The 14,303-nt window shown below is 41.1% G+C and overlaps 1 protein-coding gene across 1 annotated transcript; it reads right to left on the bottom strand.

Annotated features, from left to right (window-relative positions):
* Positions 1-2,481: 2,481 nt before the first annotated feature.
* LOC111973960 (arrestin domain-containing protein 3) lies at positions 2,482-14,236 on the bottom strand. The gene is made up of 6 exons (XM_070446867.1): positions 14,233-14,236; positions 14,024-14,045; positions 7,587-7,647; positions 4,877-4,973; positions 4,393-4,649; positions 2,482-4,257 (listed from the first exon to the last, which is right to left on the bottom strand). Exons 1-6 carry the CDS (start codon positions 14,234-14,236, stop codon positions 4,060-4,062), a joined length of 639 nt encoding a protein of 212 aa, XP_070302968.1. The 3' UTR covers positions 2,482-4,059.
* Positions 14,237-14,303: the final 67 nt, after the last annotated feature.

The following is a 14,303-nucleotide window of genomic DNA, read 5'->3' as shown; positions in this document are numbered from 1 at the left end:
GCCTGGATGTGCAGTCATGAGTGAACAGGGAAGTACAGGAGGGGAATGAGCACAGTGTTGAGGATCAATGTGGCAGATGTGTTGTTACCTACCCTTACCACCTGGGGGCGGCCCGTCAGAAAGTAGGATCCAGGAGCAGAGGGAGGTGTTTAGTCCCTGGGTCCTTAGCTTAGTGATGAGTTTTGAGGGCACTATGGTGTTGAACGCTGAGCTGTAGTCAATGAATAGCATTCTCACATAGGTGTTCCTTTTGTACAGGTGGAAAAGTACAATGTGGAGTACAATAGAGATTGCATAATCTGTGGATCTGTTTGGGCGGTATGCAAATTGGAGTGGGTCTAGGGTTTCTGGGATAATGGTGATGATGTGAGCCATGACCAGCCTTTCAAAGCATTTCATGGCTACAGATATGAGTGCTACGGGTCAGTAGTCAATTTGGCAGGTTACCTTAGTGTTCTTGGACACAGGGACTATGGTAGTCTGCTTGAAACATGTTGGTATTACAGACTCAGACAGGGAGAGGTTGAAAATGTCAGTGAAGACACTTGCCAGTTGGTCAGCACATGCTCGCAGTACACGCCCTGGTAATCCATCTGGCCCTGCGGCCTTGTGAATGTTGACCTGTTCAAAGGTCTTACTCACATTAGCTGTGGAGAGCGATGCATTTATTGAAGAAGCCAATGACTGATGTGGTGTACTCCTCAATGTCATCGAAAGAATCCCGGAACATATTCCAGTCTGTGCTAGCAAAACAGTCCTGTAACTTAGCATCTGCTTCATCTGACCACTTTTTTATTGACCATTGAGTCATTGGTGCTTTCTGCTTTCATTTTTGCTTGTAAGCAGGAATCAGGAGGATAGAATTATGGTCAGATTTGCCAAATGGAGGACGAGGGAGAGCTTTGCACGYGTCTCTGTGTGTGGAGTAAAGGTGGTCTAGAGTTTTTTCCCTCTGGTTGCATATTTAACATGCTGATCGAAATTTGGTAAAACAAATTTAAGTTTCCCTGCATTAAAGTCCCCTAGGAGTGCCACCTCTGGATGAGCGTTTTCCTGTTTGCGTATGGCGGAAGACAGCTCATTGAGTGCGGTCTTAGTGCCAGCATCAGTCTGTTGTGGTATGTAGACAGCTACGAAAAATACAGAGAAAACTAACTCGGTAGATAGTGTGGTCTACAGTTTATCATGAGCTACTCTACCTCAGGCGAGCAAAACCTCAAGACTTCCTTAGATATCATGCACCAGCTGTTGTTTACATATATGCATAGCCACCCGCCCCATGTCTCACCAGAGGCTGCTGTTCTATCCTGCCGATAGAGTGTATAACACGCCAGCTGTATGTTGATAATGTCGTCGCTCAGCCACAATAAGATATTACAGTTTTTAATGTCCCGTTGGTAGTTTAATATTCCTCGTAAGTCGTCAATTTTATTTTCCAATGATTGCATGTTAGCTAGTAGAATGGAAGGCTGTGGGGGTTTATTCGATCACCTACGAATTCTCAGAAGGCAGCCCGACCTCCATCCTCTTTTTCTTCATCTTCTCTTCACGCAAATGGTGGGGATTTGGGCCTGTTGCTGGGAAAGCAGTATGTYCTTCATGTGAATTCTACGGGGAGATAGTCATTTATTAATGAAGCCGGTGACTGATGTGGTAAACTCCTCAATGCCTTCAGATGAATCCTGAAACATATTCCAGTCTGTGCCAACAACAGTCCCGTAGCTTAGCGTCCATTTCATAGGAATCAAACCACTTCCGTATTGAGCACATCACTGGTAAATCCTGTTTTTGCTTGTAAACTGGAATTAAGAGTATGAAGTTATGGTCAGATTTGCCAAATGGAGGGCGAGAGAGAGTTTTGTATGCATCTCTGTGTGTAGAGTAGAGGTGATCTMGAGTTTTTTCGCCTCTAGTTGCAAGAGACATGCTGGTACAAATGCATGGTTAGCCTTCCAAAATCAGAGTAAACCTGTTTAAATCTGACATCAGCAGTTGTTTCTGTGGTAAAAGTAACAACTTAAATTCATATTGCATCCAAGTAATGCTCATGTAACAATGTTGCTTCTATCTCTCTGCTTGCCCCAGTCTGGGCTCGAGGGGGACTGTTTTGTACCCATCCAGCAGCACTTCCTATTACGCCCAATCCATATTAGACCTGAACCAGCATGCATACACATCCAACCTCATTCAGGTTTTAATTTCCACCACTTTTTGGCTACTTTCTGCAATTGACGTCACCAGGCTTTCCGAAGCCTGGTTCTCGATGAGGCTACATTGATATACATAAATTTCCCTCAAATATCCCTGATTTGTATGCGATGTAGCCTTTTCCCCCTGATCTCTGTGGAGCCTATACTTTATCCTGCACATTTGTTTTCCATAAATTAAATCATTGTCTTTGCACATGAGTCTTCAGTTGGCTAATCCTACCTTTTCTGTACTGTTTGGGGATACTGCTGATCATTGGAAATAGTAATAAATTATATTTTATTTCTATAGTGCTTTTTATTAGTTCTCAAAGCTTTTCTAAGGCAACATGCACACATTTCAAATCAAGGCAGGTAAATTAGCAATAAGTATAAATGCTAAATAATAATAATAATAATATAATAGGCCATTTAGCAGAAGCTGTCATCCAAAGCAATTTACAGTCATGCATGCACACAAAAATGCATATAAAAAAATACCAATAAAAGTGAAGGAGGAAATGGTTAGACAATACAATCAATTCTAATTCTTCTGAAATTCTTCACCCTTCATCTTCCTTTATCCAGGAGAATATCAATAGAATTTGCTCAATTCCTCACGTCATCTCCTCTTTCCTCTCTTTTTGAAAAAGTAATCGAGGCAGAGGAGGCAAGGAGAGGAAACTTGAAAACAAATACGCTGGTATGAAATTAGACTTTTAATACATACACTCACTGGCCAGTTTATTAAGTACACCACCCCATTCACAAAAATAGATCGCTCCTATAGACAGTGGGTTACGGGACTGTGGCTTGCTATATAAAGCAGGCAGACAGGCATTGAGGCATTCAGTTACTGTTTCGATCGTTAGAATGGGCAAAACGAGTGACGTAAGCGATTTTGAGCGTGGTATCAACATCGGTGCGAGGCGTGCCGGATCCAGTATCAAAGAAATGGCCACCCTCCTGGGCTTTTTCCACACGACAGTGTCTAGGGTTTACCAACAATGGTGCGACAAACAAAAAACATCCAGTCAGCTGCAGTCCTGTGGGTGAAAACAGCTCGTTGATGAGAGAGATCGAAGGAGAATGGCAAGAATCGTGCAAGCTAACAGATGGGCCACAAACAGACAAATAACGGCGCAGCACAACAGGGTGTGCAGAACGGCATCTCGGCACACACAACTCGTCGGATCGCCACGGATGGGCTATTGCAGCTATTAACTAAAAACAAAAAGCCTGGGCACACGATCACCAACACTGGACAATTGAGGACTGGAAAAACATTTCCTGGTCCGACGAATCCCAGTTCCTGTTGCGTCATGCTGATGGCAGATTCAGGATTTGGCTTAAGGAGCATGAGTCCAGCTTGAGTCCATGGATCCATGGCTGTGGTGTACTGTTGTTGGAAATGTTGTCCTGGCACGTTAGGGCCCTTGATACCAAATGAGCAACGGTTCAACGCCACAGAGTATTTCAACATTGTTGCTGATACGGTGCATCCATTCAGGCTGTTCTGAAGGAAAAGGGGGGTCCGACCCGGTACTAGATGGGTGTTTTATAGATAAAATGATAGGTAGCATATTGTATTCAAAGGTACATGCTTTTCTCCTCTGACAAAACAACAACTGATTCAAAGGGGGTGTGGCGCATTTCAAAACTCTTCCATGTAGTACTCTGGTAGGATACACCTCAATATCCTTGGCCAGAGGAGGCTATCAAGGAGAGGAGCAAACTCCTCTGTTCCTTTATTAACTAATTGACCCTCTCCCATATATGGCGACCACTTATCGGTCTCCGGGTCACGGAAGAGAGGAGGACGGAGGAGTTGAGGAGAGGACAGACTTTTGCCCAATTGAGAATCTCCATGCCTCTACAATTTTCTATAGAAATTTGACGAGGAAGCAAACATTTCGTAGGGGGGTGGTAGCTCAGACGCAGTTGGGACTTGTRACTCAAAACCCAAACTGGAGTAAGGTGGGGGTTCCTGTCCAAGAGTTTGAGTTGCAGTAAGAACAACGATAGGTAGCTTGATCTCAGGGTCTATGGCCAGTTTAACATCAAGAACGACCTGAAAGAATAGAAACACAACAAGTGTTACAAAAGGTTTGTTTGAATAATTGGAAACATAAAACATAGTTGTTCATTTGGTGTCTGGAGCTCTGCAGTTAAGATTCATCCTATCACATAGTATGTAGGTAGCTACCTTCAATCGRTACTCCAATTTGAGTATAGGACAGTTGAAGATGGTGGCAGGGAGTTGTGAAGGGATGGTCAAAACTTGGGTCACCGTCTGCCGAGTGCCAGCAGGGACCCGATCGCCCTTCTCTTTCAAGATGTTGTGGGTGTGGACTTTCCTCTTCTTCTGGGCGTAGAAACACTGCTTTTCGTACAGGTAGTATTTTGGGGTCACTGGGCGAGTTGAGTTGTTGACAATAATTGCCCTGACTTTCAGAGCCTCTCCTGTAAAAATATATTTAAAACCTGAATGAGGATGGTTGTGTATAATGGTTCAGGTCCAGTATATGATGCGGCGGAGTGGGAAGTGCTGCTGGATGGGTACGACACAGTCCTTCTCAAAAACTAAACCTATTTGGTTAGCAGAAATCTGACTTGAGTATTTTTCACACCAGTTTATTTGAGACAGGTGGTAAAGTTTGTTTTATCTACAGCCCAATATTAATCATTACCTTGCTGGTATCCCTGCCTCTCAGTGTGAATGCTCACAGAGATTTTTCCAGATGCAAAGAACATAACATCCTTATCCTTGGTCCCATGCTGAGGTTTCTGAAAAATGTGATACACAGCAGTCAAAATTAAGTTATATCTGGATCCATGTCAGTTTGGGGAGCAAGAACGAGGATTTCTTTAGTGACAAAAAAGGAATGTGTTATAGAATGTGTTTCCCCTGTCTGACCTAAATAACTTGTTTGTATATGTACAGTGCCTTCGGAAAGTATTCAGACCCCTTTACTTTTTCCATTTTTTGTTTACGTTACAGCCTCATTCTAAAATTTACTTTTTTCAGCAATCTACACAAAATACCCCATAACGACAAAGTGAAAACAGTTTTTGAAATGTTTGCATATTTATATATATATATAAAAAAAAAACATAAATACATTATTTACATAAGTATGCAGACCCTTTGCTATGAGACTCAAGATTGAGCTCAGGTGCACTCTGTTTCCATTAATCATCCTTGAGATGTTTCTACAACTTGATTGCAGTCCACCTGTGGTAAATTCAATTAGAGGTACACACTTGACTATATAAGGTCCCACAGTTAACAGTGCATGTCAGAGCAAAAACCAAGGTTGAAGGAATTGTCGATAGAGCTCCGAGACAGGATTGTGTTGAGGCACAGATCTGGGGAAGGGTACCAAAACATTTATGCAGCATTGAAGATCCCCAAGAACACAATGGCCTCCATCATTCTTAAATGGAAGAAGTTTGGAACCACTAAGACCCTTCCTAGAGCTGTCCGCCCGGCTTACTGAGCAAGAAGAGCCTTGGTCAGGGAGGTGACCAAGAACCCGATGGTCACTCTGACAGAGCTCTAGAGTTTCTCTGTGGAGATGGGAGAACCTTCCAGAAGGAAAATCATCTCTGCATCTCTCCAGGCCTTTATGGTAGAGTGGCCAGACGGAAGCCACTCCTCAATAAAAGGCACATGACAGCCCGCTTGGAATTTGTCAGAAGGCACCTAAAGATAGAAATCCAGGTATGCAGAAATACAGGTATTTCCAAAGGGATCACATACTTTTTCTTGCCACTGTATGTAAATGTCATATTTCAAGTTTTTATTTATTATAAATTAGCAAAAATCTCTAAAAACCTGCTTTTGATTTGTCATTATGGGATATCGAGTGTAGATTGATGAGGGGAAAAAAACTATTTAATCAATTTTAGAATAAGGCTGTAGCATAACAAAATGTGGAAAAAGTCAAACGGTCTGAATACTTTCCGAATGCACTGTACGCTGATCTGTAAGTATTTGATGTATGGAATTGACTGCTGATACTGTAGGTAGGCCTAGAGTATAAGTCCTTCTGTTTTTCAAAATATTTTGTCAATAATTACTTTTTACTTATATTATTCTTGTTTTAAATGTATGTAGTTCGGTCCTTGAGCTGTTGTTGTCCATTCATGTTCTGTATTATTTCATGTTTTATGTTTTGAGTGTACACCAGGAAGAGTAGCTGCTGCGTGAGCAACAACTGATGGGGATCCTAATAAATAAAGACAGGGCCAGGAGTTTTTCCAGACCATGTGACCAGGAAGTTATCGCTTGACTTGATCAATGTCAGTTGTAACACAAACATGTGACAGGCAGGAATGTGTGATAACTAAACTCTGGGCCCTAGTAGTGACAATATAGCCAAATACTGGTCCTTACCATTAGATATGGGATCATAGACCGGTCTGCCTTTGAGACAAAGGTGAAATCAGTCTTGGCTTTGGTGTCAAACCTCATTGACCTGGTCAACTTAGCCTCTAATGAGTAGAGGATTTGACCACATTTACCCTGGAAAGAGGAGGGCATGTCCCTGAGGAAGACAGCATAACATCGTAGGACCACGAATCCATCACATTTGTCTAGTGAAATTAAAACAAAATGTCCAATTCCTATCCATAACCATGATTTAAAATAAATATCCAGTTAATTACTATTGTATTTATCTCATATACTCTTTCTGAAGCTAATATCTCTGGTTTACTTAATAGTATGTTCCTGCACTGCTATGATTTGTTTATGTAGATGTATATCATGCATATGAGTGGTGCCTAGTCTTGCATGGTTAGCCTTCCAAAATCAGAGTAGGCCTATTTGAATCTGACATCAGCAGTTGCTTCTTTGGTAAAACTCACAAATTAAATTCATATTGCATCAAAGTAATGTTCATGTAACAATGTTGCTTCCATCTCTCTGCTTGCCCCAATCTTGATTCGAAACAGAGACCCTCACATAAACTACTATAACCCACAAAGCATTGTTACCTATTGCTCCACAAAATCCGCAGCGGACTGCTAACTAGCGCGCACTGGTAATTAGCTTGCCATTTCATCCCCCTTTGAACCCCCCCATTTTCCACAGCAACCCCGCAGCTGGGCAGAGCCCACCTGAGTGATCTGGGTCAAATCACCAAAGTGTACCTGTCCTTGCCCCAACCTCAGCTAGAAACCAGGGACCATCTGAACACGTCGACAACTATCACCCATGAAGTAACGTTACCTATTGCTCTACAAAAGCCGGGTCCCTTGCGGAGAAAGGGTAACAACTACTTCAAGGTCTCAGAGTGGGTGACGTCACCGATTGAAAACTACTAATGTGCACCACTAACTAGCTAGCCATTTCACATCGGTTACATTCACAACATTAAAAAGTTGAATACTTACTCGTCGGGAATTTGGAAGGAGAAAGGATGCACATGTCTTCCTGTAGTCAGAACATTGGTGCCTGAGAGTATGGGGAAATGGAAATAGAATTTACATACACTGAACAATGTTGACCATGTAGTCTCTCCCAACATCTGTTATCAAAGGTAACTGGGCTGATTATTGGCATTCTGCGATTGGTACATCCATTTTGGGACTTTGCGTGACCTGATTGAACCGGCCCTTCACACTCCCCCAGAACACCTATCCTGTGCATTAAACAACCTTATAATGTTCTGTGCATGTGTTTCTTAACACAAAAAAAACTTTCAGAAAAAACGTACACACTTTTTCTGCTCCCTCCCCCTCCCTTCACATTGCTCCCTTTAGGCTACTCACCTTTTTTAAACCCTAGTCTAATCAATGACATGTTGTACAGTCTGTGCCTCATATTTCTGAACCATTGGTCCGGACTGGACCAAATCTGAACCAATCATAGACGTCAATGTTTGGGTCAAATCAAGGCCAGTTCGGACTGGACTAATAATCAATGTCTGTGAATGTTGAAATCAAGGCCGGTCCAGACCTAAAATCAACACCTATGGGCTTTGAAATCATGAGTGTTCATTCAAAATTGGAAGAGCATGAGCTGCATAACTTTTTTTTTTTATTGTAAAGTTCAAGGGCCATCCACGCATAGGGCGATAACTATAATGCTAACTATAATAAACTATAAATTGTACATAAACTATAAACGTTGGCGAGCATCCACACTAGAGGACAGTTTATCGTTTCTCTTTCTACAGTAGCCTTTACCTGTCAACTGATCAACCCATTCTACTGCACATTGTATAAGGTGTTTACAGACTATTCAGCGCTTTCAGGCTGTGTGTACACAAGTACACAATAATACACAATAATACACAAATGCACATGTAATGAAAAGTTATATAGAAACACATGTAGATGTTAAAAAGACACTGAAAAGACATCACGTTAATTATCAGTTCAAGGGGAAAGTTAAAAAAATATGTTTTATGAAATTGTATTTTTATAGACATTGCGGACCTTGAAAACACGACTCTACCAGACATTGAGAAGTTGCTTTGTCTGACGTTGAAGTCACATTAACCATTCTTCAATGAAGAAAGCATTATGTTACGTTTAAATATTCAAATAAAATAGCAAAGAGAAGCAAAATGGAGGTTAACCAATCATAGATGTCTATTTGTGGGCCAAATCAAGGCCGGTCTGGACCAGAACAAAAATCTACGTATGCGGACATTGAAATCAAGGCCAGGGCGGATGGACCAAATTTCAACCAATAACTGACGTCCATTGACATTGTGCATCAGTCGATGCTTACTGGAGCAATTAAAAAACAAATGCAATTTGCAAATCCCTTTGTCAGCATGTCAATGTTAATCATTAGCCTACATGCCTCTTTGCTCAAGTGATTTCCATTTTTCGAATGGTTGTCAATTCATTAGGATCTTAGCCTACCAGTGTATCAATTTACCAATGTGATCACCATTGCACATTCTCTCTCTCCTTTCAAACTCTCCACGAGTTCTTTTGGCTGCTGTATTTTACATTCAGCAAACGAGATAAATTGCTTTCATCTCTCTTTGAATATTCTTAGTAAACATTTTTTTGAATAAATGTCCATAAAAGCTATAATGTAGTCTAGCTTTTCCTGGGGCTCCTCAAAAGCTRTTAGGGAGAGAGGCCAGCAGAGAGCAGGTGTGTAATTGTGCAAGAGAACAATAAGAGCATGCATATTAGCCCTAAAAATAAGGCTAATGCTGAATTGAGTGTATTACCAGTGTTATGAAAGACAGAGACAATAACTTTCTGCCGGAGATGACCAATGTCAAGTGGCTACACGATGTCGCAAGCACTTGAATTAAATGTGTTGTTGGCATTTAACTAGTCCCGTCCCACTATGCAAAAACTGGTTGAATCAACGTGGTTTTCACTTCATTTCAACAACAAAAAATCTATGTGATGACATTGAATCAACGTGGAAAACTGATTGGATATTTAAAAGGTCATCAACTGTGATAAGGTGCGTCTAGGTGATAGGTGTAGGAGTCAGGCGCAGGAGAGCAGGGATGTCTGAGAAGCGTGTTTTAATAAGACAGTCCACCAACACTGGAATGGCACAATCGAAAAGGTCAAGGCCCTCGTAACAGAGAACCCGTGCAAACGCACGGAGGAACAAACACAGTTCCGACACTCATACACTTACGTAACCATGAAAACAAATAACGGTAAATCCAACCGAGCACATCACAATAAAAGACTAATCCCGCACAAACTAGGCAGGCAACAGGTTACAATTATACACACAAAAATTTACGCAAATGAAACCAGGTGTGAAAAAGACCAAAGACAAAACAAACAGAAAAGGAAAAAGGGATCGGTGATGGCTAGTAGACCGGAGACACCGAGCGCCGCCCGAACAGGGAGAGGAGCCACCTTCGGTAGAAGTCGTGACATCAACGTAAGGGAATTTAGCATTTTTTTTAACCTAAATCAAATTACATTAGATGGTTTGTTGATTTCATGTTGAACTCACGTTAGTTGAAAACTCAACCAAATGTAAATCAAAACTAGACGTTGAACTGACGTCTGTGCACAGTGGGTTATCTGTTTGTGTCATTGTAACAGATGTCCCACAAGACAAGTCGGCACCAGTGTAACAGGTCTGATCGTACTTCACAACTCTCTTGCGTTGTGTTTTTTAAGAAAGGAATGCCCAGCCAGCGGTCCAAGTTGATTGGTGTTTAATCTGACGACAGACACAAGGACAACAGTATGTTGAAGGCTGTAGACTCATCTGCAAGCATGGAAACAACCGTGAATTAGCAGGGAGCCAATGCAACCACCACAATTAGAGCTAGCTAACTCGCTCCCACAGCAATAACATCCAATAGCACATCCCTGGATGCCCCCAATATCCAACAGAAACCCTACACACATATACATTCAGTGCATTCGGAAACTATTCCCTACGCCTTGACTTGTTCCACGTTGTTACGTTACAGCCTCATTCTAAAATGTATTAAATATTTTTTTCCCTTATCAATCTACACACAATACCCCATAATGACAAAGTGAAAATAGGTTTTTAGACATTTTTGCATATTTAGAACAAATTAAAACAGAAATACATTATTTACATTAGTATTCAGACCCTTTGCTATGAGACTCAAGATTGGGCTCAGGTGCATCCTGTTTCCATTGATGATCCTTGAGATGTTTCTACAACTTGATTGGAGTCCACCTGTGGTAAATTCAATTGATTGGACATGATTTGGAAAGACTCACACCTGTCTATATAAGGTCCCACAGTTGACATTGCATGTCAGAGCAAAAACCACGCCATGAGGTCGAAGGAATTGGCCGTAGAGTTCCAAGACAGGATTGTGTCGAGGCACAGATCTGGGGAAGTGTACCCAAAACATTTCTGCAGCATTGAAGGTCCCCAAGAACACAGTGGCCTCCATCATTCTTAAATGGAAGAAGTTTGTAACCACCAAGTCTCTTCCGAGAGCTGGCCACCCAGCCAAACTGAGCAATCTGGGGAGAAGGGCCTTGGTCAGGGAGGTGAGCTCCAGAGTTCCTCTGTGGAGATGGGAGAACCTTCCAGAAGGACAACCATCTCTGTAGCACTCCACCAATCAGGCCTTAATTGTAGAGTGGCCATACAGAAGCCACTCCTCAGTAAAAGGCCCATGACAGCCCGCTTGGAGTTTGCCAATAGGCACCTAAAGACCCTTAGAACATGAGAAACAAGATTCTCTGGTCTGATGAAACCAAGATTGAACTCTTTGGCCTGAATGCCAAGCGTCATGTCTGAAGGAAACCTGGCAACATCCCTACGGTGAAGCATGGTGGTGGCAGCATCTTGCAGTGGGGATATATTTCAGCGGCAGGGACTGGGAGACTAGTCAGGATCAAGGGAAAGATTAACGGAGAAAAGAAAAGTAAAGTCTCTGAATGTCCTTGAGTGGCCCAGCCAGAGCCTGGACTTGAACCCGATCAAATATCTCTGGAGACCTGAAAATAGCTGTGCAGCGATGCTCCCCTTCCAACCTGACAGAGCTTGAGAGGATCTGCAAGGAAGAATGGGAGAAATATAGGTGTACCAAGCTTGTAAATTAGCAAAAATGTATAAAAACCTGCTTATTYATTATGGGGTATTATGTGTAGGTTGCTGAGATTTTTATTTTATTTAATACATTTTAGATTAAGGTTGTAACGTAACAAAATTTGGAAAAGGTCAAGGGGTCTGAATACTTTCCGAAGGCACCATATACACATACATACACACATATATAGTACCAGTCAAAATTTTGGACACACCTACTCATTCCTGGAATTTTTCTTTATTTTTACTATTTTCTACATTGTAGAATAATAGTGAAGACATCAACACTATGAAATAACACATATGGAGTCATGTAGTAACCAAAAACGTGCTAACAAATAAAAATATATTTTATATTGGAGATTCTTCAGTAGCCACCCTTTGCCTTAATGACAGCTTTGCACACTTGGCATATTTTTATTTTATTTTTTATTAACCTTTATTTAACTAGGCAAGTCTGTTAAGAACAAATTTTTATTTACAATGACGGCCTATCAAAAGGCAAAATACCCCCTGCAGGGACTAAAAATAAATAACATATAAATATAGGACAAAACACATCACGACAAGAGAGACAACACAACACTACATAATGAGAGACATGAAAATAGAATACCGTATTTCAGAACGTGACCTACCGCTTGCATAGAATTATCAGACTCGGAATAATTGACATTCACGATCACAGAAATAAGAATGAATATGAGGTGCAAATCCTGGATCCTTGGGACGTCCATACCCTAAACCATTTTACATTGACTTCAATGGGGTAGGAATGTCCCAAGGATCCCGGATAGCACAGATCATGAGTAAAACGGGCGTCCCCATTCAGTTAAATGATGGCATAATGGGTGGAATGGCAGCCATTGCGAGTGTACCCATAGGTACAAAGCAGGAAGTAACAGCAGGAAGTGTACCCATCAATCTGTGCCACCAAGGTGTGATTTCTTGAATCAACACAAATAACAACAATATAACAATACAAAAAATAAATTCCATTGCATGAGCCACATTTGTGGTATGGATGTGGGCAAACCCGTGAGCACCTGTGGCCCCTTATGAGGAGTTCAGATTTTTTGTAGCCTCCACCTCAATTAAAGTTGCCCATCCCTGAGCTAGGGATGCAGAGAATTTTGCAGAGAAAATTCTGAGAATTTATTATTGCAGAGAATTTACTTGTCACAGTGCAATAAAATTAAATSACTTGAAAGCCAGCTAGTGGGCGTGTCCCACGGACACGTAGTTTGAAAATATCCACAATTGATAAGCCTATGTATAGGGGAAACAGAATGATCCTACCAAGGCTACAACACAATGGAGCATTTTATTAGTTTGAAAGTGAATACAAAATTCTAGTAGAGGCTTTAAATTACTGTAGACCTATGCCATTAAACCGCTCACAATGTATAGTGCACGGAAAAGGGGAACACGGGTGAGGTTGCACAGCCACTCCGTTTAAATTAAGGATATTGATTCTCAAAGAACTTATAAATGCYTCAGTAGTTAAGCTATTGCACCCCACCAGTACTCCATTGTTTGTATTTTTTAAAATTGTAAACACTATAAGCATAGCCTCAAAACATGGTTAAAACCAGGGGCGCAACTTAGGTTTTAGAAGTGGGGGGGACATACTCAGTACTATATCTCAGGCATTGGTAAACTAAGGGATCCGTTTGAAAGAAATAAAGAAATAATAATACATTCCATTCATAACATTTAGTCCTTTAACAGCATACAAAATACTCCTCATTAAGGCTTTGCCATACACATTACTACAGTCAAAGCCAGCCAGTTAAACTCCCAATTTCATACATAGTTGAGAACATACGGATGTTGCCCAAAAAAATTGGTAAATGTTGAATAAATATGGAAATGACTAAATGTAACTCCACTACATGTAACTGTTATTCTTAACATTTACCTACACATGTATTTTTTAAATCCAGTCGGATAAACACTCCAAATAGCCTAACCGACCACTGGGAGGTGTCCGCATGGTCCTAAAGCACACCGTTGCCTCGTTTGAATCACATTCCAATGTTAAAACTTGGGGGGACATGTCCCCCCCGTCCCCAGTGAAAGTTGCGCCCCTGGTTAAAACTAAGTTTGATATCATGGATGATCAGTTCTTGCGTTCAGAGCTCTATGAATTTCAGTGTCGACTTTACTCAAACAGCATTTATTTTTTATTGTTTGAACTGCAGATTTCCACTTTACTACCTGTTCCCTAAAATGTCTTRCTCATCTTTATGATGGCTGATAAGCAATGCATACATAAAGAAAATAAGTTTTGATACTTTACCATTCCCTTCCTGCAGTACACACTGCTCAATTGAAAAATATTCATATTTGGCACGGTATGTTTCGTCCAGGTATTGTCCATAATCTTCCTCCCACGAAACATTAGCTTTTCCTTTAGCCTTGATAGAAAGACATTTCATCTTTGTTTCAGCTGAAACTACCAAAATAATTCTCCCTGTGATAGTATCTCCCCTTGAAAATACATTTTGCCCATTTTTCACATCATATTTGATGGTAAAGATTTGGATTGTCATTCTGGTCCACGAAATGAAGCGTAGCCA

Source organism: Salvelinus sp. IW2-2015, linkage group LG15, assembly GCF_002910315.2.
Source record: "Salvelinus sp. IW2-2015 linkage group LG15, ASM291031v2, whole genome shotgun sequence".
Taxonomy (NCBI): Eukaryota; Metazoa; Chordata; class Actinopteri; order Salmoniformes; family Salmonidae; genus Salvelinus; species Salvelinus sp. IW2-2015.
Note: the sequence above shows the minus strand (reverse complement) of the source record. Positions and strands in the feature narration are given on the sequence as shown.